Raw genomic sequence first — 25,072 nt, forward strand, 5'->3', positions numbered from 1 at the left:
GGCGGCGGGCGTCATATAAAAAGGCCGGCGCTCACCTGATTCTCGCATTTCCGTTCGTCGCAGCATTCCGTCGTTGTCGTGGTTTTACAAGCCGGTACGCTACGTTTGAATCCCAAAGAACATAACTGTGTGTGGCAGAGTAATTTTCAAAAACTAATAGCTACTAACTAAGCTAATAACGGCAGTCAACGGAGAACTTCGAGTCGAAAGCAGTTTCAGTTTCTGGATTATAACGGTTTCCCCATTCAGTCAGGACCAACTGTAAAGGAACACCCCCCACGAAACTGAATTCGAATCCTCCGCGCAGCCCTCCGCCCGCTCCACTCCAAGAACTCGAAAAACAGCTGTCGAGGAATCGCCTGATTTCTAGGTATGTACAAAAAATGGCAGCCGCAGGAATAAAACAGCCCCTGTTCAAATTTGCGTGTGTGTGTGTGCTGGTGTGCTGAGGAGAAAATGAAAACGAAATTTTCGCTGGACAAAAAGTGAATTGCTAACGAAAATAAGAAAAAAAGCAGAAACAACGGAAAAGTGTGAAAAAAATAGGAGAAAAATGGTTAGATCGAGCGTCTCCAAGTGATCATTCGTCAAGTCGACTAAAAATACGAATTACTAAGTTCGCACTTGCTCTCCAGTGCTTTTGACCTTTAGGACCCATAGAAGTGTTGTTCTACTACTCCAAACGCCCCCCAAAACAGCAGTTCCTGCTGCGCTGAGACACCAAATTACACGCTAATTGCAAGATGTGCGGGCGGCGGTGGGGGGAAGTCCAAGTCCCAGTCTCCTCTCGTCTGCTCCATATAGTAGGGGCTTCGCGATAGGGTTTCCCTTTCTAATTGCCATGCAAGAGCTGCTTAATTTCTACGATTTCCTTGGCAGACATCGTTATAGTCCTTTTGCAATTCGGAAATCCTTGCTAAATATTCCCATGTAAATAAGTCCAGTGCCATTTTTGCAACGAACCCAAACCTTCTGAAATGACAAATCCAACAATTTTCCGGTTGCGTGTGCCATTTTCATTATTTTACAACCATGCTAACTGCACAGCCATTAAGACAGTTACTAAAAATGAAATTTGAAATTGCTTTTAATACGAAAATAGGGAAATCTATCTGCGTATTTAGCTAAAGTCAAGCAAACAAACAAATATTATAAATTTTACTATTATTACATTTGAAATTGCAGTGATAAATGTTGCAATAACAATAAGTTGTTTGCTTAAATACAAAATCAAATTCAAAAGTTAAGCACCTAAAGTAAAATACTTTTCAGAAATTGCTTAGCTCTACCAGCTGAATGCTCAAAAAGTTGAAAGTGAGTTATCAAGCGATCGCTTTGCATAAAACAACAACACCCAGCAACCCATAAAGGCGGCCACACGCCCCAATTCCGCAGCCAAAAACAAACAAGAATCGTGCGATTGTGTGATTGGAAAATTTCGAGTGTCTGGCTAATCTTTATCGGCTAATAGAGTCGTCGCTTCCTGAAGAACACGCGTCCGCCGCCGATCAAACATTTCCGATACAGGTGCACAGTCGTATGAGTAGGCAGCGCTGCCTTATCACTCTTATCACCACCAGGCCGTTTCGGAATCGCCCCATGGCCTAGTCTCAGTCAGAGACGTTATCATCTTGTTCATGAACTTGAAGCGTCACAGGCAGATTCGATTTGCTGGGCTGGGGATGTGGGTTTTTGGGCGGGGGCTGTGCTGACGCGTACAGCAGTACTTTGGGCCCCAATCGATGGCTGCGGGAATGGAACCGAGTGCATAAACAAACACAGTTTAGAGTGGAAAGGGGAGGGGGCTATGTTTGTCACCCGTGTTTACATATCCAATGACGCAACTTTCGCAATATGGCCTGATGATGGATGGATCGATTGGGGGCGGGGGCCATCGATAAATCAATATACGCCCGTTCAATTGCTGTAAAAGGATAGTTCTCACCATCGCATTGCGAGTTTATTCACCGGTAGATCAACCGATCTGGAGAGACTATGAAAATAATACTTCAATGAACTTGAGAAATCACGCCACCTTATCTCACTAAACAAATGGTACACGCGTCGAGCTCGTGTGTCTGTGTGTGTGTGTGTGTATGTACACACACATGGCGGTGGGGACTTTTGGGGCTGCGTCTTGACTATACGCCGCTCTCTTTGGCACCCACCTCCGATTCGGATGCCTATTACAATAGCAAAACATAAACATAGAAGTCTGGCCAAGCCAACGGCCATTTGATAGATAAGCTTGCTGCTGAGTCGCCCGATTTTTACCGGCAATTTGTAGTGGCTACACGCGGAAAAATAGGTTTATTATATGAAAATGGTTCCTGTAAGTATGGTTCCATATTTATATGATCAATAACATTTGAATTTCAAAGAAACTACGGCTGCACGATTCGTATTTCGTTTTGTTCTGAGTGTATTGTTTATTTGTTCTGTGTTGCTGACCGCTCATGTTCTCGCTCTTCCTCTTCTAACGACGCTTTCGGCTTCCCCAGATTTCAGCTTAAACCGACTCCGCCAGCTCCGCTCATTATATAGTTTCCCTTCTTTTGTTGAATCATTCGATTTCGCACATCGTACGAGTTTCTCGGCGAATAAGAAAGCAGCTTGCCGTTCGCGTTGGCTCAGTGTGAGTGTGTGCGGCCTATGTTAACGCGAATGGTGTTGCACTGTTAACGCGACTGCCACAAGTTGCTGTTAACTGTCAACCCAGTCGCTGGCTTCAAAGCAGCAAGCCGCCCATAACAAATAATGCTGTGTGCCGGTATATGCGCGGTCAAAGCTCCGACTGCGCGGCATCACCTGATTTGCAATTTCTACACCAACTTTCCACCAGCTGAACATTCAAACAAAAAACCTAATCGCCCGGCATCCCGCTCCAGAGAGCGAAAGCTCTGCGCTTGCGGGTGGTAAAGAGCTTTTGCTTAACAGCGAGGGGTGGCAGACAAGTTGCAGATGCGGCAGAATGATCACAATTTTAAAATATTTAATACACGAAATGAGTTATACTAACAAGACTTTCGCATCCTCTTCTCCAATTGCAGCCCCTACAACTAAACCTGTTGCAAGCCGTGGACCAGCCGCATCCTGTTGCTTTCAAGCCCAACAATTGCAGCACCCATCAGCCCCAACATTCACCCAGCACCCAGAACAACGGAAAGAGCGCTCGCGCCAATCGTCGTCGACGCCGCAGACGCAACAAGCAGCAGCAGAATTCGCAGCAACCTGACGCCTTCCGTGATACCGACGCGCAGCTAACACCGAGCACCTCCTCGTCCACCCCGCACTCTGCACCCAACGATAGACAGGACCACCTAAACTCCCAATTCAATCCCGAATCCATCAATATGCCCGCCCGATTCGCCGAGGAAGTCATCACCGCTGAGCCCGCACAACGTGCCGCCCCCCAATTGGACCTGGGTGGTGGTCACTATGTGCCCCGTCAGCAGCACCTCAACGATGAGATCGCCATCACCGGTTTCTCCGGCCGTCTGCCGGAGAGCTCCACCATCGAGGAGTTCAAGCAGAATCTTTTCGACGGCGTCGACATGGTCAACGATGATCCCCGCCGTTGGGAGCGTGGTAAGATCAACTACCAATGGACTTCTCATAAGGAATAGCATTCTTTTGAGTAGTTACAATCTAATGTGTTAACAACCTTCGTTCCAGGTCTGTATGGACTTCCCGACAGGATTGGCAAGCTCAAGGATAGCGATCTGGAGAACTTTGACCAACAGTTCTTCGGTGTGCACCAAAAGCAGGCTGAGTGCATGGACCCACTGCTGCGCATGCTGCTCGAGCTCACCCATGAAGCTATTATTGACGCTGGCCTAAACCCAAGTGATCTGCGCGGTTCCCGCACTGGTGTGTACATCGGTGTGTCCAACTCGGAGACTGAGCAGCACTGGTGCAGCGATGCTGACCGGGTTAACGGCTACGGCTTGACAGGATGTGCCCGTGCCATGTTTGCCAACCGCATCTCCTTCACCTTTGATTTCAAGGGACCCAGCTACAGCATTGACACCGCTTGCTCCAGTTCTCTGTACGCCTTGGAACAGGCTTTCTCCGATATGCGCGAAGGAAAGGTCGACAACGCCCTGGTCGCTGGAGCTGGACTGATCCTCAAGCCCACCATGTCGCTGCAGTTCAAGCGACTGAATATGTTGAGCCCGGACGGCAGCTGCAAGGCCTTCGATGAGTCTGGCAATGGATACGTCCGTTCCGATGGATGTGTGGTGCTGCTCCTGCAGCGCACCTCTGCAGCCAGGCGTGTGTATGCCTCCATCCTCAATGTGCGCACCAATACGGATGGTTTCAAGGAGCAGGGCATCACATACCCTATTGGCAAGATGCAAAATCGCCTGATCCGCGAGACCTACGAGGAGATTGGTCTTAACCCCGCCGATGTGGTTTACGTGGAGGCACACGGTACCGGAACCAAGGTGGGCGATCCCCAGGAGGTGAACTCTATCACTGACTTCTTCTGCAAGGACCGTACGACCCCTCTGTTGATCGGATCGGTCAAGTCCAACATGGGTCACTCGGAACCCGCTTCCGGTGTCTGCTCTGTGGCCAAGATTCTGATCGCCATGGAGGAGGGCGTCATTCCCGGTAACTTGCACTACAACAAGCCGAACCCAGATCTTTATGGACTCGTTGATGGACGTCTCAAGGTGGTCGACAGGAATCTGCCTTGGAACGGTGGCATCATCGGCCTGAACTCCTTTGGTTTTGGAGGAGCCAACGCTCACGTTATCTTAAAGTCGAACCCCAAGCCCAAGGCTTTGACCCCCAAGGATGGAGCACTGAAAGTGGTCCTCGCCTCTGGACGCACCTTTGAGGCTGTGGAGCAGTTGCTCGAGTCCGCCTCTACTAATGCCGATGATGATGAGTACCTGCAACTGATCAACGAGATCCACTCAAAGGCTATTCCGAATCACTTCTTCCGTGGCTACGGAGTGGTGAGCAGCAAGGGCACCCACCAACGTGAGGTGATCGAGTCCAACGACGATAAACGCCCTATTTGGTACATCTACTCCGGCATGGGCAGCCAGTGGGCTAGCATGGCCAAGGATCTGATGAAGATCGAGGCCTTCGCCAAGACCATTCAGAGGTGTGCCGATGTCCTAAAGCCCGAGGGAGTGGATCTAATCGATGTCCTGACCCGTTCCACGGACAAGAGCTTCGAAAACATTCTGAACTCTTTCATCTCGATTGCTGCCATGCAAGTGGCTCTTACCGATTTGCTCAGCTCGCTGGGCATCCACCCCGACGGAATTGTGGGACACTCGGTGGGAGAGCTTGGATGCGCCTACGCCGATGGCTGCTTCACCCCGGAGCAGACCGTGCTGGCTGCTTACTGGCGAGGAAAGAGCATTCTGGACACTCAACTGGCCAAGGGCAAGATGGCCGCTGTGGGATTGAGCTGGGAAGATGCGCACAGCCGTGTGCCCAGCGATTGCTTCCCGGTGTGCCACAACAGCGAGGACAACTGCACCATCTCTGGCCCGGAGGCTTCCATCGAGGCTCTGGTCGCTAAACTGAACGCGGAGGGAGTGTTCGCCAAGGCAGTGAACTCATCCGGCTACGCTTTCCACAGCAAGTACATCGCTGAAGCTGGACCCAAACTACGCAAGAGTCTGGAGAAGATCATTCCCAACGCTAAGAACCGTACCGCCCGCTGGATCAGTACCAGCATCCCAGAATCCGCTTGGAACACACCGGTGGCCAAGCAATCCTCGGCCGCCTACCACGTGAACAATCTGCTGTCGCCAGTGCTCTTCCACGAGGCCCTTCAGCACGTTCCCAAGAACGCCATTTCCGTGGAGATTGCTCCCCACGGCCTGCTCCAGGCTATCCTCAAGCGCGCCCTGGGTCCTGATGCCACCAATCTGAGCTTGGTGAAGCGCGGACACGAGAACAACGTTGAGTTCTTCCTCACCAATGTGGGCAAACTCTTTGCCGCCGGAGCCCAGCCTCAGGTACTTACTCTAGTGCGTCCTATCAGCTACCCGGTGGGTCGTGGAACCCCCATGTTGAACTCCAAGGTCGGATGGGACCACACCCAGAAGTGGCTGGTGGCCAAGTTCGGCAAGGAAACTTCTTCTGGTGAGACCATCGTGGAAGTCGATCTCTCCAAGGAGGATGATGCTTTCCTGGCTGGACACACGATCGACGGACGTATCCTCTTCCCGGCCACTGGCTACATGACTCTGGCTTGGCAGACATTCGCTAAGATGCAGGGAAGTGAGTTCCACAAGACCCCGGTGGTAATGGAGAACCTCGTGTTCCACCGTGCCACTATTCTTAACAAGAACGCAGTGGTCAAGTTTGGCATTAACTTCTTCGATGGAACTGGCGCTTTTGAGATTTGTGAGAGCGGTAGCTTGGCGGTTTCTGGAAAAATAACCATTCCAGAGTCTATTGACAACGAGGAGTTGCCCCTGGAGGAGCAAACTCCCAGCGCTGTTGCCAAGGAGCTAGGCACCAACGATGTCTACAAGGAGCTGCGCCTCCGAGGCTACGACTATGGTGGAATTTTCCGCGGCATTGTTCGTTCTGACACCGTGGCCTCCACTGGAAAGCTTCAGTGGGTGGACAACTGGATTAGTTTCATGGACACCATGTTGCAGTTCAGTATCCTTAGCAAGAACCTTCGTGAGCTGTACCTGCCCACTCGCATCGAGCGAGCGGTGATTAATCCCGCCAAGCACTTTGAATTGCTGAGCGCCCTCACCAAGGAGGAACAGGTTGAGACTGGACTACCTGTGCAGTGGTACAGCGACATTAACGTGATCAAGAGTGCGGGCGTGGAGCTGCGCGGTCTAAAGGCCAATCTCGCCCAGCGTCGTCCTGGCACACAGGCACCTCCCACTCTGGAGCGCTACCAGTTTGTGCCCAACATCAACACCACGGATCTAAATGAAAACTCTGAGAAGGCTCGCCTGCACGCCTTGGATGTGGCCATCCAGGTGATCATCGAGAACTCCAGCGGAGCCGTCAAGCTAAAGGGCGTGGAATTGGCCAATGGACGCAACCCCGACGTTTTGGTTGCCAACCGCCTGCTGCAGATTATCGAGGGTGAGCCCGTGCTTACTGGTGATGTGGCTGTGGTCACCTCGAACAACAATGAAGAGACCATAACCGCCGCCCTAGGAGATTCAGGAGTTCGAGTGGTGTCCAAGGACGTGCTGAAGGAACCGGTAGAGCAGAACTGTCACTTCGTCTTTGGCATCGATGTCCTTTCCCGACCGGACACCAAGACCCTGGAGAACTCCATTGCCAGCATTCGCGAGAACGGTTTCCTGATCCTTGAGGAGACGCTGCCCACTTACACCAAGACAGGCCGTGCCCTGCTGACCAAATTTGGATTCGTTGCCGTTCAGGAACAGAGTCTGGGAGCCACCCGTGTCCTGGTCCTCGCCCGCAAGGCTGTTGATCTGAAAACTCGCAAGTCCGTTGTGGTTGTGGCCACCGAGCAGAACTTTAACTGGGTGGATGACTTGAAGGCCGCTCTGGCTACTGCTGCTACGGAGGAGCAGTATGTGTACGTGGTTTGCCAGGGAGAGGAGCTGTTTGGAGCTGTGGGTCTGATGACGTGCATCAAGAACGAGAATGGCGGCAAACTGGCTCGCCTGGTCTTCGTGCAAGATGCCAAGGCTGAGAAGTTCTCCCTTACATCGACCCTGTACCGCCAGCAGCTGGAGAAGGACCTCATCTCGAACGTGCTGAAGAACGGCGCTTGGGGCACTTTCCGTCACCTGAAACTGGAGACCCAGCAGGCCACTCTCCAAGTGGAGCATGCCTATGTAAACGCTCTGGTCAAGGGTGATCTTGCTTCCCTCAAGTGGATCGAGGCTGCCCAGGCGGATACCGCTGCAACTGTCGACAAGAACCTGGAAACTTGCACCGTCTACTATGCGCCCATCAACTTCCGTGACGTTATGTTGACCTCTGGTAAGCTGGCCGCGGATGCCTTGCCTGGAGATCTGGCTGAGCAAGATTGTGTGCTGGGTCTGGAGTTCGCTGGTCGCGATACCCAGGGTCGTCGTGTAATGGCCATGGTGCCGGCTAAATCACTTGCTACCACCTGCGTGGCAAGCAAGCGCATGATGTGGCAAATCCCTGAGAAGTGGACCATGGAAGAGGCTTCGACCGTTCCTTGCGTGTACTCCACCGTCTACTACGCTCTGGTTGTGCGAGGACAAATGAAGAAGGGTGAGAAGATCCTCATTCACGCTGGCTCCGGAGGAGTTGGTCAGGCGGCCATCTCTGTGGCTCTGGCCCATGGCTTGACCGTGTTCACCACGGTGGGCAGCAAGGAAAAGCGCGAGTTCCTGCTGAAGCGATTCCCCAAACTGCAGGAGCGTAACATCGGCAACTCCCGAGACACCTCCTTCGAGCAGTTGGTCCTGCGCGAGACCAAGGGACGCGGAGTCGATCTGGTGCTGAACTCGTTATCTGAAGAGAAACTGCAGGCCTCGATCCGCTGTTTGGGTCTGAATGGACGCTTCCTGGAGATTGGCAAGTTCGATTTGAGCAACAACAGCCCACTTGGAATGTCCGTTTTCCTCAAGAACACCTCCTTCCACGGCATTTTGCTTGACAGTGTGATGGAGGGCGAGGAGGAGATGCAAAACCAGGTTGTCTCCCTGGTCGCTGAGGGCATCAAGACCGGAGCCGTTGTACCCCTTCCGACCTCGGTGTTTAACGACCAGCAGGTGGAGCAGGCCTTCCGTTTCATGGCCTCTGGCAAGCACATCGGCAAGGTAGTGATCAAGGTGCGTGATGAGGAGGCAGGCAAGAAGGCGCTGCAGCCCAAGCCGCGCCTGATCAACGCCATTCCACGCACATACATGCACCCGGAGAAGAGTTACATCCTGGTTGGAGGTCTTGGCGGATTCGGTTTGGAGCTGACCAACTGGTTGGTGACGCGTGGAGCCCGCTACATTGTGCTGACCTCTCGTTCCGGAGTTAAGACCGGCTACCAGGGTCTGATGATCCGTCGCTGGCAGGAACGTGGCGTAAAGGTGGTGATTGACACCAGTGATGTGACCACCGCCGCTGGAGCTAAAAAGCTGCTGGAGAATAGTAACAAGCTGGCTTTGGTCGGAGGCATCTTCAACCTGGCGGCTGTTCTCCGCGATGCTCTGATCGAGGATCAGACCGCCAAGGACTTCAAGACAGTGGCTGATCCCAAGGTGACGGCCACCAAGTACCTGGATCAGTTCTCTCGCGATATCTGCACTGAGCTGGACTACTTCATCTGCTTCTCCAGTGTTTCCTGCGGTCGTGGTAACATTGGTCAGACCAACTACGGATTGGCCAACTCTGCAATGGAGCGAATTTGCGAGCAGCGCCAGGTGAGCGGATTCCCAGGCACCGCCATCCAATGGGGAGCCATCGGAGACACCGGTCTGGTGCTGGAGAACTTGGGTGACAATGACACCGTGATTGGAGGAACCCTGCCCCAGAGGATGCCCTCTTGCCTGCAGACCATCGACCTGTTCCTGCAACAGCCCCATCCGGTTGTTGCCTCCATGGTTGTGGCCGAGAAGCGCAAGTCGGATCAGTCGGCTGGAGTCAGCCTAATTGCCACCATTGCCAACATCCTTGGTCTCCGGGACACCAAGAATATCCAGGACGGAGCATCGCTTGCTGATCTCGGAATGGACTCCCTGATGAGCGCTGAGATCAAACAGACTTTGGAGCGAAACTTTGACATTGTTCTGTCCGCCCAGGAGATCCGTCAGCTCACCTTTGGAGCCCTCAAGGCCATGGATGGTGGTGCTGATGTCAAGCCAGCCGCAGCTGCTCCCGCAGCCGCTGCTGGAGTCCCAGAGGCAAACATTACCTCTGGTGGATCCTCGCGCACAGCTAGTCCCATGGGCGATGGAACGCAGGTGGTGTTCACCACGTCCCTCATCCCCACCGAGGCAATTGTACAACTGGACACAAAGGCACCTGCAAACAGCAAACAGAGCCCCATCTTCTTCATTTCCCCGATCGAGGGGTTCGCCTCCGCACTGGAGCCGCTGGCCAAGCGATTGGAGGTGCCCGCCTATGGACTGCAGTACACGGAAGCCGTGCCCTCCGATTCTCTGGAATCAGCAGCCAAATTCTTCATCAAGCAGCTGCGCACCGTCCAGCCAAAGGGTCCCTACAAACTAGCCGGATACTCCTTCGGTTGCCTGCTCACCTACGTGATGGCCGGTATTCTGGAAGAGACCAACGAGGTGGCCAATGTGATCATGCTGGACGGAGCCCCAAGCTACGTCAACTGGTACACGAGCAGCTTCAAGCAGCGTTACACTGACGGCACCAACGCCGATAACGACAACCAGAGCTACGGCTTGGCCTACTTTGGAATCGTGTTGGCCAACATTGACTACAAAGCGGTAAGTAGCTGCATTAAATTTGGCCATAGTTCGAATTGTAATTAAACATTCATTTTATACAGCTGGTGCGTCTGCTAATAGTGATCCCCACATGGGAGGAGAAACTCGAGAGGTTCGCTGAGCTGATGAGCAATGAGATCACCCAGCCCGTGGAAACGGTAAGAGCACAGAGACTTCTGCAAAGATAGATCACAGCTTACTAAATGATTTGTACGCCAACTTACAGATCAAGAAATCCGCCACTCTGTTCTACAAGAAACTGGAGCTGGCCGATGGCTACCAGCCCACTCTGAAGCTCAAGACGAATGTGACCTTGGTCAAGCCCACAGACAACTCTGCCAAGCTGGACGAGGACTATCGCCTTAAGGAGGTGAGTTTCAACATATCCTAAAATAAATACGCAAATTCTAAATGGTTATTCATATTCGTAGGTCTGCACAAAGCCCGTGGAAGTACACACTGTTGAGGGCAACCACCGCACCTTCCTCATCGAGGATCAGTCCCTGAAGACCATCCAGAGCATACTGAAGCGTCTGTTCAACTAAGCTAGAAAGAGGATTAGAATAAGAGTTGTGAATGTGGCATAGGCCCACTACCCACACGATCATCACCCTCTCACCGTCACTCACCCAATACTCGGGTTCTATGCACCATGTGGAACCACGGAACACATCGACACCTAGTTAGCATACTTAGTGAATGAATTTACGTTGTTGAGCTGCAAGGAATGGCTCGCCCCATCCCAGTTACGCACAGCTAGAAGAGATAAGTTAACAGATTGGATTTGCGTCGATCGGATTGAATCTGCCTAACTGCTGTCTTGCAGGGCTGTAGGCTTCGGTCCAAAATTAAGTCTACAGTCTCTGCGATTCCGGGCAGTTGAAATGATGCAAGATGAGAGGCTCAGTCCATAACACTTAACGCTTTGTGCACCGTACAATTTAGTACCCGACATTCCTTGAGAGCTAGACGGCACCAGACGTCCCAACTTACCAAATATATCTTTTATGCTCTATCTATAATGTATGTCGCATATTCTAGTTTTATTGCCTAGTTGTAAGCCTACAGTTTGTAGTCGCGCATGTAATGAATTTCATTCCTCGAACTAACCCAAGAAAGAGACTACAACATTCGTTATCTCTCTTGATGTATAAAATAATCGCCCAAAAATTATCACTCATGAATATTGTGGATATTAAAATTACACCATACTAAAAAATAAAAAAAGCTGTTTTATTTATATTTACAAGAGGGTCAGGATCTTAGTTTTGGCAAAATTCCAAAGTAGAGCCAGACGAGCAGTGAGATGAGAACTTGTAGTAGATGATTTAAATGGTTCTGGTCCATTATCAATCCCCGAAAATATAAAAAACTGTATGCATTTTTTGAAACAATTACTTATTTATTTAAGGGTTTTGAAATTATTTAGCAAAAAATATTTATTGTGATTTTTTAACTGTACCATTTTACTTATTTTCTCTTGCAACTTTTTTTCTGACAGTTTCCGCACCGTCTCTTACATAATATTCATTTTGTTGGGTGCCGGGAGCTCTTAATATCTCACACATAATAAAAATAACATACTTAAAAGTTAATGACAATGCTGCATGTTACAAAATTAGCGTATCCTGAACCTATACATATAAAACTCGCATATTTCGGACACAATTCAATGATAACAAAATAAAAACGTAACATAAACTAATGTAGTTAGGCTAGAACTAATATATAACTCATTCCATACGAACTAAGTGATTTCAATTTCTTGCATTTATTTAACGCTTTCATAAGGCATTAAAGACTAAATAATAAATACATACATATATAAAACACAAATTAAAGCTTAGCTCGGTCGGCGATGCAGCTTCAGACCTCTGACACTCTAATTGGTACATTATAATATAGGCGTGGCAGGGGGCGGATACCTCACCTGGTCCACAAATAGCGGGCATTAGGTTTTCAATTAAGGACATCAAGTGAGTGCTATATTTGAGCTCAAGAGAGGTTAGCATCTGGATTGGATCGAGTAACATGTTCGACATCGGAGATTGCGAGTTGCGGTTAGAATACAATATCAATATCGCTAGTCATACAAATACTTATAGTGTGTGGTATAGTAATAAGTTGGTTGGTTTTATGCAAATATTCATACTGCTTCATCTAAATGCTACCCCCATTACTGATTTCTGTGTAGTTTGAAACTGTTCTAAATACGCAGCTATACCGCTCTAAACTTGGTTTAGCTTTGTGTGTGGCTTCGATCCTCGTCCGCGCCCGTTTAAAAAAGTACTTCCCTCATTTATGTTTTTCAATTCCCCCCCAGTTGCTGTGACGGCTCCGCTTGCTGTGCTCGACTAATTGTTAGATTATTATTATATTTCATGAGCGCCTTCTATGAGCTACCATACTGCTAAATGCAATTATTTACACAATCATTTCAGTTAAGAACGTACGAATTAGCATTATATATTTTTGTGTATCTTAATAGTTTATGTACGGGGTCTATAGAAGTGAAAACGCTAAGCTATGCTTCCGACTATGACTTCCACCTTCGCCGCAAGTGCCGACTCTAACTGCCTCATTATTTTGTTTTACAAATTGGTTTTAGCGCTTTAGAAGCTATCATCGCTGTCGCTGTGCTCCGGCTGCTCCTCGCCCACGATCAGCTCATCGTGATCCTCCTCAATGTCCTCGCTCTCGTAAGCCTCTTCAGCCGCCTCGGCAATCTGGTCGACGTGCTCCTCGTAGGCAGCATGTCATGCCAGTCCGTTGGCATCGGCAGCGTCTTCTGACCAGCTTACCTCCATGGGGGTGCAGGGCAGAGCCTCCTCGATGGACATGCGGGATGGTGGTTGCTTTGGCCTCTTGGATAGGGATCCACCCGATGCGGTGCTGGAGGCGGAAGAGCTGCGCATTATGTCCTCGGATGAGGCCGAACAGCTTTCGTCCTCCGAGTTAGCACCGGAGACCATGGCCTCGCCGGCGGACTCCTGGATTTCCTGGAACTTCTTTGCCTCGCTGGACATTAGCTTCATGGTGGAGCTGCGCGGACGCATCTCTATTCCCGGCGCTTGTGGTGAACTGGAGCACAGGGGAATATCCTCGGGCCAGTCGGCCAGACTCAACTCGTCTTGTGGTTTCTTCCTTTGGCCAGACGATTCGCACACCGCCGAACTGGTGGCGGACGCTTTGATGCACATCGATTTTGAGCGAGCCCGGGACAAAGGACGACCCTCTGACTCCCCGGAATTACTGCTGCTTCTCAGAAGGGCTGTGGCCGACATGCTCTGGCTAAGGGGATTAGGATGAGCGGGGGAAGAGCCGCCATTTGTGGCCGATCCATTGGAGTGTCCATTGCTTGTCAATGTCTGTCGCCGCTGGATGGGGCACCGCTCGTTGTTGCTTCGCAGTGACCCCGCCCTGCGCACAATCTTTGAAGTGTTACCCTTGAACGACTCATCTTCGATCTCTAGCGTCCAGCTGACGGAATCATTCCGTTCAATCATTCCCTTCATCACTGGGGAAGTGGGCGAGGAGGTGGTCACGGCGATCTCCAGGCCACTGCGACCCAGGCTGCATCGGCTGTGGCTAGATAGGCTGTTATCGTGGGAACCAGTGGAAAGATCTTGCAACTTTGACTCAGCCGACTGGAGCTGCAATGATCTCTGCTTAAGGTGGTACTGTAGCTCCTCTTTGTCATACGTCAGCCGCGTGCGTTTAATGCTCTCGTATTTGTAGGCCTTCTGAAGTTCCTCCATCTTTTGCTGGATTTCCCTGGAAGAGATCAAATGTGGGTTAGTTTTGACTCAAGTGAAGGTGAATTGGAGAGCTTTATAAATGCAAAAGTAAACATCTTGCTACTTACTTCTCCTTTTCGGTCTTGGCCTCCAGTTCGGTGCGCAGCATTTCGTTTTGGGCCTCCAAAAGGGCGACGCGGTTACTCAGTTTCAGCCGCTCTTCGCTTTCATGAATCAGATCCGCCTTGGCCTTGCTAAGGGCGGAAATCTCCGCCTGCTTGAGCTCAAGCACACAGCGCAAGCTGTCTGCCTCGCTGGTCAAGCGGTTGAGTTCGGCGGACGCGTTGTCCGGCAAACTGGTGCAGGGGCTGCGGCGCTGTGAGGATGTGCGCAGCACAGAGATTTCGTCCTGGGACAGCGCCAGCCGATCCCTCAAATCGCGTTCGTTATGCTCCTTGTTGGCCTTCAGGGTGTTCAGCTCCTTGGTCAGGCTCTTGACCCGGTCGATCAGATCCTGCTCCCGCTGATTGGCCTCGGCCAGCCGGGCGGTGTGAATGTTCTCCTTGCGGATCAGCTCCTCGCGGTGCCCCTGCTCCTCGGTCTCCACCTGCTGAAGACGTGTCTGCAGTTCCTGGATTTTCTGCTCGGCAGTGCGCAGATGTTCCTGCTTCAGTGCAAGTTTGTGGGAGACCTCCATTCTGTAGGCCTCCTGCGCCTGTTTGCTCTCCTCGTCCTTGGCACGCAGTTGGGACTCTAATTCGCAGAACTTTAACTTGGCACGCAATTGCACCTCCATTAATTTCTCTTCAGCTAAAAAGTAGAAGGGGATTCATTAGCTACCATTCATAGGAACATAAAGTATCAAAGTACCCACCTTGCTTCAGTTCAGTGCGATGCAGATATTCCTTCTCCTGCTGCCGCTGAATCCACTCCAGGCCCTTGTCCTCCAAATCCTCGCGTAGTCGCTCGCAATCCTTTTGCGTATGCTGTAGCAGCAATATAGTCTTCTCTAGCGTTCCCTTGGTCCGGGCGCATTGATGTTTGTTCTCCTTGCAGGCAACCGCATCCAGCTGTAATCCCAAAAAGAAACAAACAGTCGCTATAAATCCAGCTATAAACTCGGAATCCTTGCAGGTAGCCTCTTTGGGTAATTAAAAAGAAATTTCTATTTGGATCTCGAGAGTTTGCGCGGAAGTCGCACAAAGGCAAATTGTTGAGTGGCAATGTCGCGGAGACAATGTCTCTGAGCCAGGGAATTTCCGCGGCAAGACAATGGCTTGAGGCTCTCGTTCGAGAGGTTCGTATCATGGCCAAAGGTTGCCGGGAAAATCCCACTCAATAAATGTCTACAACTTTCAATTTAATGGATGTAGTGATTTTTCATTTCTTGGAGTTCATACTTTATGTAAATGATACATTTCTCGTATCATCCACATTTTCCTAAGTCTATGGTAATCATACCTGTTGCTCTTCGAACGCCTGAGCAAAATTAAAGTTATCCGTAAAAGTAGTGGAAGTCGGAGTGCTGGGCACCGTCCAACTGATGAGATCGATGTCCAGATCCATGGTCTGTGCCGATAGATTCTCGTTGGTGAACTCAAAATTCTCAAACATTTTGTCTTCGTTCTGAGCGCAGAGTTGTGTGTTGAACACGAATACTTGTAGTAGACTGATGGCCACTTTTGGCCAGCATCCGCTTTTATAGCAGAGATTGGCAGGTAGGAAGAGATCAGAGCGGAGGAGGACTTCCGCAGGTAGCGAGGGATCAAACGAAGATCCCCGGATATGGCCAGCACAATATTTACAAGGCAGACGGACCAAGTAAAAATGCGATTCTAAAAACATGCTGGGAAAAGGGTGAAGGGTTCGGTATGGTTGCGCTCCAGCTCTGTTGAACAGAAACAGAAAAAAACTGAGCCATGCAATGGGTGGGTGTATCCCTTTTGGTGGGCCACGCCCTGCCTAACCGAGGATTCTTAGGGGCGGATCCAACCAAAGGCTTAGCGATCGCTGGCCAACTTCATGTGGTTTGGGATCAACCCATCGAGGCATTGGTCACGCGTCCGCCAGCTGAAGGTGGAAAGCAATTTTCCGTTTTTGGGGCGTCCAGAAGGCACTTCAATTCCGCCGTAATGGCGCGCACCTTCTCTGCAACACTTTGGGTGGATGCGTGTCGAAGTTTCGGAGCGCCTCGAAGGATCTCACACTGGATTTAATGGAAACGATTCTCAAGTGTCTGTCACAAATTCGAACTGGCTATTGCAAATCGCAATTTGCACAGGAGTTTAGTTCATAAATTAGCGTAAAGAACTGTGTTTAGGCGAGTGTAGTAGGCAAATACTTTTAAATAGTTTGTTTCTTAGATGAAAATCCCGTGTGCACTATAGTTATCTGTTGGAATATACTATTCAACCTACAAAAATAACGTTAAACAACACTACTTTATATTTGATATGAATGGCCACACCTTTTATGCCATAAAACATATTGTAAGAGAATACCACTCTTTTTATTCCTTCTTTCCTTCTTGTACGTTTTTTGCTGTGAGTAGGTCGTGGTGCTGGTGTTGCAGTTGAAATAACTTAAAATATAAATCATAAAACTCAAACATAAACTTGACTATTTATTTATTTATTAAGAAAGGAAATATAAATTATAAATTACAACAGGTTATGGGCCCAGTCCATGCCTAATAAACAATTAAATTGTGAATTAAAGATTGTGAAAATAAATTGTGAAATAGCATTTTTTCACATTCTTGTGAAATAGCTTTTTTTTTCACATTCTTGTGAAATTATTTCCTTCTCAGAATTTGAGTGAAAAATGGACAAGGCTAAACGTAATATTAAGCCGTTTGATGGCGAGAAGTACGCGATTTGGAAATTTAGAATTAGGGCTCTTTTAGCCGAGCAAGATGTGCTTAAAGTAGTTGATGGTTTAATGCCTAACGAGGTAGATGACTCCTGGAAAAAGGCAGAGCGTTGTGCAAAAAGTACAATAATAGAGTACCTAAGCGACTCGTTTTTAAATTTCGCAACAAGCGACATTACGGCGCGTCAGATTCTTGAGAATTTGGACGCCGTTTATGAACGAAAAAGTTTGGCGTCGCAACTGGCGCTGCGAAAACGTTTGCTTTCTCTGAAGCTATCGAGTGAGATGTCACTATTAAGCCATTTTCATATTTTTGACGAACTTATAAGTGAATTGTTGGCAGCTGGTGCAAAAATAGAAGAGATGGATAAAATTTCTCATCTACTGATCACATTGCCTTCGTGTTACGATGGAATTATTACAGCGATAGAGACATTATCTGAAGAAAATTTGACATTGGCGTTTGTGAAAAATAGATTGCTGGATCAAGAAATTAAAATTAAAAATGACCACAACGATACAAGCAAGAAAGTTATGAACGCGATCGTGCACAACAATAATAACACTTATAAAAATAATTTGTTTAAAAATCGGGTAACTAAACCAAAGAAAATATTCAAGGGAAATTCAAAGTATAAAGTCAAGTGTCACCACTGTGGCAGAGAAGGCCACATTAAAAAAGATTGTTTCCATTATAAAAGAATATTAAATAATAAAAATAAAGAAAATGAAAAACAAGTTCAAACTGCAACATCACACGGCATTGCGTTTATGGTAAAAGAAGTGAATAATACTTCAGTGATGGACAACTGCGGGTTTGTCCTTGATTCTGGTGCTAGTGACCATCTTATAAATGATGAGTCGCTGTATACCGACAGTGTGGAGGTTGTGCCTCCACTTAAGATTGCAGTGGCCAAGCAAGGCGAATTTATTTATGCCACTAAGCGTGGTATTGTCCGACTACGGAATGACCATGAGATTACACTGGAGGATGTACTCTTTTGTAAGGAAGCTGCTGGTAATTTGATGTCCGTAAAGCGTCTCCAAGAGGCAGGAATGTCGATCGAATTTGACAAAAGCGGTGTAACCATTTCGAAAAATGGGTTAATGGTTGTCAAAAATTCAGGTATGTTAAACAATGTACCTGTGATCAATTTTCAAGCATATTCTATAAATGCTAAGCATAAAAATAATTTTCGTTTATGGCATGAGAGGTTTGGCCATATAAGCGATGGCAAATTATTAGAAATAAAACGAAAGAATATGTTTAGTGATCAAAGTCTTCTAAACAACTTAGAGTTATCATGTGAAATTTGTGAACCCTGTTTAAATGGTAAACAGGCAAGACTTCCTTTTAAACAATTGAAAGATAAGACCCATATTAAAAGACCACTTTTTGTAGTACACTCAGATGTCTGTGGGCCTATTACTCCAGTTACTTTAGATGATAAAAATTATTTTGTGATCTTTGTTGATCAGTTTACACATTATTGTGTAACTTATTTAATTAAATATAAATCTGATGTGTTTAGCATGTTTCAAGATTTTGTAGCCAAGAGTGAAGCTCATTTTAATTTAAAGGTTGTGTACTTATACATTGACAATGGTAGAGAATACTTGTCAAATGAGATGAGACAATTTTGTGTTAAGAAAGGAATTTCTTATCACTTAACAGTGCCACATACACCTCAGTTAAATGGTGTTTCTGAGAGAATGATAAGAACCATTACGGAAAAAGCTCGAACCATGGTTAGTGGTGCAAAGCTAGATAAAAGCTTTTGGGGCGAAGCAGTATTAACTGCTACTTATTTAATCAACAGAATTCCTAGTAGAGCACTTGTTGATAGTTCAAAGACCCCATATGAGATGTGGCACAATAAGAAGCCATACTTAAAACATTTGAGAGTGTTTGGTGCAACTGTTTATGTGCATATTAAAAACAAACAAGGAAAGTTTGATGATAAATCATTTAAAAGTATTTTTGTGGGCTATGAACCCAATGGTTTTAAGTTGTGGGATGCTGTAAATGAAAAATTTATTGTCGCAAGAGATGTTGTTGTCGATGAAACCAATATGGTTAATTCTAGAGCTGTTAAATTTGAAACAGTGTTCCTGAAAGATAGTAAGGAAAGTGAAAATAAAAATTTTCCGAATGACAGTAGGAAAATAATACAAACAGAGTTCCCGAATGAGAGTAAGGAATGCGACAACATACAATTCCTGAAAGATAGTAAGGAAAGTGAAAATAAAAATTTTCCGAATGACAGTAGGAAAATAATACAAACAGAATTCCCGAATGAGAGTAAGGAATGCGACAACATACAATTCCTGAAAGATAGTAAGGAAAGTAATAAATATTTTCTGAATGAGAGTAAGAAAAGAAAGCGAGATGATCACCTGAATGAAAGTAAGGGATCAGGCAACCCGAATGAGAGTAGGGAAAGTGAAACAGCAGAGCACTTAAAAGAAATTGGAATTGATAATCCAACTAAAAATGATGGCATAGAAATTATTAATAGAAGAAGTGAGAGATTAAAGACTAAGCCTCAGATATCCTATAATGAAGAGGATAATAGTCTAAATAAAGTTGTTCTAAATGCTCACACTATATTTAACGATGTCCCAAATTCATTTGATGAAATTCAATATAGGGATGATAAATCTTCTTGGGAAGAAGCCATCAATACAGAGTTAAATGCTCATAAAATTAATAATACTTGGACAATTACAAAAAGGCCTGAAAACAAAAATATTGTAGATAGCAGATGGGTATTTTCTGTTAAATATAATGAACTTGGAAATCCAATTAGATACAAAGCTAGATTGGTTGCACGAGGATTCACTCAAAAATACCAAATAGACTATGAAGAGACATTTGCTCCTGTAGCTAGAATTTCAAGTTTCCGATTTATATTGTCATTAGTAATACAGTATAACTTGAAAGTCCATCAAATGGATGTAAAAACAGCTTTCTTAAATGGCACGTTAAAAGAGGAAATTTATATGAGACTTCCTCAAGGTATATCGTGTAATAGTGACAATGTGTGTAAATTGAATAAGGCAATTTACGGACTCAAGCAAGCGGCTAGATGCTGGTTTGAAGTATTTGAGCAAGCATTGAAAGAGTGTGAGTTTGTAAACTCTTCAGTTGATCGCTGTATATATATTTTAGACAAAGGTAACATCAATGAAAACATATATGTATTATTATATGTAGATGATGTGGTTATAGCTACAGGAGATATGACAAGAATGAATAACTTCAAAAGGTATTTAATGGAAAAGTTTAGGATGACTGACCTAAATGAAATAAAACATTTTATTGGAATTAGGATAGAGATGCAGGAAGATAAAATCTATTTAAGCCAATCTGCATATGTTAAAAAAATTTTAAGTAAATTTAACATGGAAAATTGTAATGCAGTTAGTACTCCTTTACCTAGTAAAATAAATTATGAATTACTTAATTCAGATGAAGACTGCAATACCCCATGCCGTAGCCTCATAGGATGTTTAATGTACATAATGCTTTGTACACGCCCAGATTTAACTACTGCAGTAAATATCTTGAGCAGATATAGTAGCAAAAATAACTCCGAATTATGGCAGAACTTAAAAAGAGTTCTTAGATATTTGAAGGGCACTATCGATATGAAATTGATTTTTAAAAAGAACTTGGCATTTGAAAATAAAATTATTGGTTATGTGGATTCTGATTGGGCTGGTAGTGAAATTGATAGAAAAAGTACAACAGGGTATTTATTCAAAATGTTTGATTTTAATCTCATTTGTTGGAATACAAAGAGACAGAACTCAGTAGCAGCCTCATCAACTGAAGCTGAGTATATGGCCCTATTTGAAGCCGTGAGAGAAGCTCTATGGCTTAAATTTTTATTAACTAGTATTAACATTAAACTAGAAAACCCCATTAAAATTTACGAAGACAATCAAGGCTGTATTAGCATAGCAAACAACCCCTCATGTCATAAACGAGCTAAACATATTGATATTAAATATCATTTTGCCAGAGAGCAAGTTCAGAATAATGTGATTTGTCTTGAGTATATTCCTACAGAGAATCAACTGGCTGACATATTTACAAAACCGTTGCCTGCTGCGAGATTTGTGGAGTTACGAGACAAATTGGGTTTGCTGCAAGACGACCAATCGAATGCTGAATGAAATTTTTATATATATTTTTCAAATTTAAATTCCTGTAAACATATTTTGTTACAATGATCTGATCGGGTTTTTCTGGGTTTTCCCCGTATCCTCGCAGCAAATGCTGGATCAGTTAACACTTCCCAGAATGCACACCACCCACATTTGATAGTTACTAATGAATATTATTGTTATGTTTTTAATTATAGACGTTATTTTTGAGGGGGCGTGTTGGAATATACTATTCAACCTACAAAAATAACGTTAAACAACACTACTTTATATTTGATATGAATGGCCACACCTTTTATGCCATAAAACATATTGTAAGAGAATACCACTCTTTTTATTCCTTCTTTCCTTCTTGTACGTTTTTTGCTGTGAGTAGGTCGTGGTGCTGGTGTTGCAGTTGAAATAACTTAAAATATAAATCATAAAACTCAAACATAAACTTGACTATTTATTTATTTATTAAGAAAGGAAATATAAATTATAAATTACAACATTATCCAAATTATTATTTAACTGGTTTTAAATTGCTGTGCTCGATAGTCGCCTAGCCAAATCTGATCCCCAAATTAAGAGTTGCCGACCAGCGATTGCAAATTGCCTCAACCACGCCTGCCGTCGCCGTCGATCCTGTCCAGCAAATTAATAGCCATCATGTTGCTGTCTCCGGCGAAATCTCTGTCTCAACCGAAATCTCAATGTCTCGATGGGTGACAGTCGGAGTAGATTGTAGATGATGGCCAGTCGAAGACAGCGACATTTATTTACCTGACAAGGACGTGTTCGCAATTAAAGTGTTGAAATTAGTGACTTGCCGCCGTGAAACTGGCTCAGCTCAACTCGACTCGACTGGATTTAATCCTTTCGCCAGCAGTTGAGGCAATTTCACGTAGCGCACTTTGTAATTTATGGATTTAAAGCAACGGCGATTGTCCTTCGCATTTAATAGCGCATCGTAAAAACCTAATAAAAATGCACACGAGCCTGGTCTCCTTCGGCAAACGATGTGATGTCCTTGTGTCCTACCTTGCTTCCTCGGTTTTCACACCGAGCTGTGAAATCTCGCTGGATCACATCTAAATAAATATTTGTGTTGCAACTATTGGAACATCAGTTTAGGCTTTTAGTGGGAAAATATTGCGCACGATTGCCGCGTTCCCTGGAATTTTCCATCCGGCCAAAGAAATCCCCTGCATGTTTGCATTTGCGGCCTGACCGGTAGCCGCGTCCAACAAGTTAGCCAAATATTGTGGTGTACTCTCCCGTAATTCCCTCTAATAACACCGGGTTTGTTTTTTTTCGAAACGTGCCTTAAACAAACACAAGAACTCTGAATAAATATGCAAATTGCTTGCGCAACGAAAGGATTTAAGCAATTTATTCTGTGCCATTTACAGATTTGTAGTTTAAAATGGTGAAAAAAATTGTTGAAAACAGTCTTAAGCTTACATATGAAATGGGAGCATCGGAAATATATTTTAAAATATGTCTTTACTTCGGTAAAGAAAGGAATTTCGCCAGCTGCAGAATTTTAATTCCTTTTTTCCTACTTTGCAACTTCCTGCAAAAATTTCCCCAGCTCAAGGTGCAAAAATTCCGACAACAGCTTAAAGGATTCTGGAATTTTTCCCCACATTAATGACTTTCCTTTCAAAAAAAAAAAAGTGAAGAGAAGAGAATCGTTCGCAAATGACCAACTCAAATGACATCAATACAATGGCACAAGGAATTATCCTTTCATTCTGTGTATTGTGTCACTTTCAGCTTGCATAAGACCGCCTAAATCGGTTGATTTTCCAGCTGAAGCAGCAGCAGCAGCTTGGTCCTGGCAATTGTTTCCATTATCCTGACAGCATTCTGCATGTGTTGCCCCAAAGACAATGGCTATACGCAATTGTCAACATTTTCGGTAACACACATAGGTGGCTTGGGGAAAATGTGTAGATGCAGAATATATCTGTTGTTCCGACAAGTTGAGGGCAAATCGGAATTTGGCCATTTCTACGTAAATCAATTGTGGTTGAGAAGTCAGCAGACAAACATCATCATAAATCGATTTATGATGTGCGTAGATGATGTCTGTAGAGATGGTCCTTCTCCGCCAATATATGCAAATGTTAAAATAATGTTTTTCGCGTTTGTCGCGGATTTTTATTGCCTTGTTATTGTTACTTAAGTGAGGTTTGCCTGCCTGCAAAATAACAGGTAAAATTTTACAAAAAAAGCCTGCCTAAGCCGCATTTTTCCGCATCCTTTAGCGTTTATATACTTTTCAAGCAGAAATCTCGCCAAAACTCACACGTATATCCACGATTTCTCGTTTTGTTCTATCAGAATCCTTTACACCGAAAAATGGCAAACAATTAATTGAATAGCTGCTTCGTGGATCAAGTTGAATGTGCCACCGTCTCACACCCTTTCATTTTTCGACGGAGAAAGGCTTCCACACAAAGCGAAAGGGACAAAGGAACGGGTTCGGGGGATTTTTCCAACTTTTGTTTGACAATTTCCGTATAGTTTTTAATTAGCGCAAACACAAAAAGTGCACCCATATCCCCGGCTCAGTTTTCAGGGGCTCGGCTTAGCCGGCACTGACACAATTAAACAAAATTAGCTCAACTTTAAGCGTAGATTAAGGCAAATTTCTCAAACAATGAGTCGTGCATACGAGCACGTGTATATGTGAACAATTCGGGAATTATTAGAGCAGGTGATCCCGATCCGAGGCGATCCGGCACATGTGCCTGGCAATTACAAAGGACGGCGAAAAGTGTCTATACCGGCATCTATTCGATTTGCCTTCAAAGGGCTATGGCAGGGATATAAATCCCTGGCGCCTGTTTTCCTGGCAAATCCCTCACTGATCCTTCAGTACTCGCTACTAGTTACTCGCTACTCGCTACTTTAAGACTTACCTCTTTGGACATGAACTGCACCATTACGGAGAGGCCCAGAATCTGGCGTTGCTCCTCCTTCCTCTCGAACTGGGTGTCCTGGAAGAACTTGGCCAGTCGGGCACAGTCCAGCTCTCCGTTCTCTGTGAATGGTTTCAGGACGGGATACTGGGCGGCTATGTCTACGCGGGGCGTGGCCAGCATCGTCGTCGAGCTGACCGAATTGCTGATTTCGTCGGGCAAGGACAAGGCGTTTGGCTGGTTTTCAAAATTAAATATGATTAATATTAATATTTAATATGAAAATAACGACGATTGTGAATATATATAAATAATAATATATATACATTTAGAATCGATTTACCTCATTTGCAGTGGTGATTGTTGCTTCTTTGACCTGGCCACTGGCTTCTTGTTCCTGTGGATTGATCATCGGTAGGGGTGATGCCGTCGTGGATGCTTGTGGATCCTGCTGGTCCTCGCATCTCTTCAACTTGGCCTCCGTCTCACAGGGTAACTCATTTCCAATGGACGTACGCTTTGAGTCCCGCGCCATCGGCGGCGTCGGACAACCGGTAGCAGATTGCCCATTGTTCAGCTCCTGAAGTTCGGTTTGATCCACGCCAGAGCGCAGGGATTCTGGAAAGGCACAAGAAACAACAAGGTCAGAAGTGCTTTATTTCAACGTGAAACCATTTTATGAATTTGCCGAACGCGAAATCGAAAGTGCCACTTATTATCAAATTGTAACCCAACAAATCCCTAGGATTACGCAAGTTTCGTGTGGCGAAAGTCTTCGCTCATCAACTGGCAGATGAAAATCTAGGTGTTGTGTTGATGATCTAACGATGATGAGCTAACCGTGATTCACCCAGCTGTGGATCCACCACGCTTCTCCAGGCCAAAAAAAATTACATGAGTAATTGCTTCGTGGCCGCAAAAATAACAAAACAAAAAAAAAAACAGCATAATTCCATTGACAAAAGGGAAAGCTATA

At 45.9% G+C, this 25,072-nt stretch overlaps 2 protein-coding genes across 12 annotated transcripts in view, besides 1 other annotated feature; one reads left to right on the plus strand and one right to left on the minus strand.

Moving 5' to 3' along the window:
• The first annotated feature begins 43 nt into the window (after positions 1-43).
• Positions 44-11,623, plus strand: FASN1 (Fatty acid synthase 1). Of its 2 annotated transcripts, none has more exons than NM_134904.3 (6): positions 44-370; positions 3,051-3,588; positions 3,676-10,403; positions 10,466-10,561; positions 10,630-10,773; positions 10,835-11,623. In NM_134904.3, exons 2-6 carry the CDS (start codon positions 3,354-3,356, stop codon positions 10,946-10,948), a joined length of 7,317 nt encoding a protein of 2,438 aa, NP_608748.1. In that variant the 5' UTR covers positions 44-370; positions 3,051-3,353; the 3' UTR covers positions 10,949-11,623. The 2 variants fall into 2 exon arrangements, with proteins under 2 accessions (NP_608748.1, NP_001137778.2); NM_001144306.2 differs by lacking the exon at positions 44-370 and adding an exon at positions 435-556.
• A 167-nt stretch (positions 11,624-11,790) lies between these two features.
• The window catches only part of toc (toucan), a 76,442-nt gene continuing 63,160 nt past the window's right edge, over positions 11,791-25,072 (minus strand). For 6 of the 10 annotated variants that reach the window (NM_057805.3, NM_001273061.1, NM_001042864.2 and 3 more), the window contains 5 exons: positions 24,440-24,714; positions 24,097-24,333; positions 15,015-15,210; positions 14,269-14,950; positions 11,791-14,177 (listed from right to left, as the gene is read on the minus strand). In NM_057805.3, coding sequence (NP_477153.1) covers positions 13,160-14,177; positions 14,269-14,950; positions 15,015-15,210; positions 24,097-24,333; positions 24,440-24,714 — 2,408 coding nt within the window. In that variant the 3' untranslated portion in view covers positions 11,791-13,159. Of the gene's footprint in view, positions 14,178-14,268; positions 14,951-15,014; positions 15,211-15,601; positions 15,818-24,096; positions 24,334-24,439; positions 24,715-25,072 lie in introns of those variants that run through there. The other 4 variants (NM_001273060.1, NM_164524.2, NM_164525.2 and 1 more) reach the window with 2 other exon arrangements.
• Positions 16,533-21,677: a mobile genetic element.

This window comes from Drosophila melanogaster, chromosome 2L, assembly GCF_000001215.4.
Source record: "Drosophila melanogaster chromosome 2L".
NCBI lineage: Eukaryota > Metazoa > Arthropoda > Insecta > Diptera > Drosophilidae > Drosophila > Drosophila melanogaster.

Bases quoted from the DNA above. Each gene is read 5' to 3' on its own strand.
- FASN1 (NM_001144306.2), top strand. The intron at 10,404-10,465 runs GTAAGTAGCTGC...CATTTTATACAG, and splicing joins CCAACATTGACTACAAAGCG to CTGGTGCGTCTGCTAATAGT. The intron at 10,562-10,629 runs GTAAGAGCACAG...GCCAACTTACAG, and splicing joins TCACCCAGCCCGTGGAAACG to ATCAAGAAATCCGCCACTCT.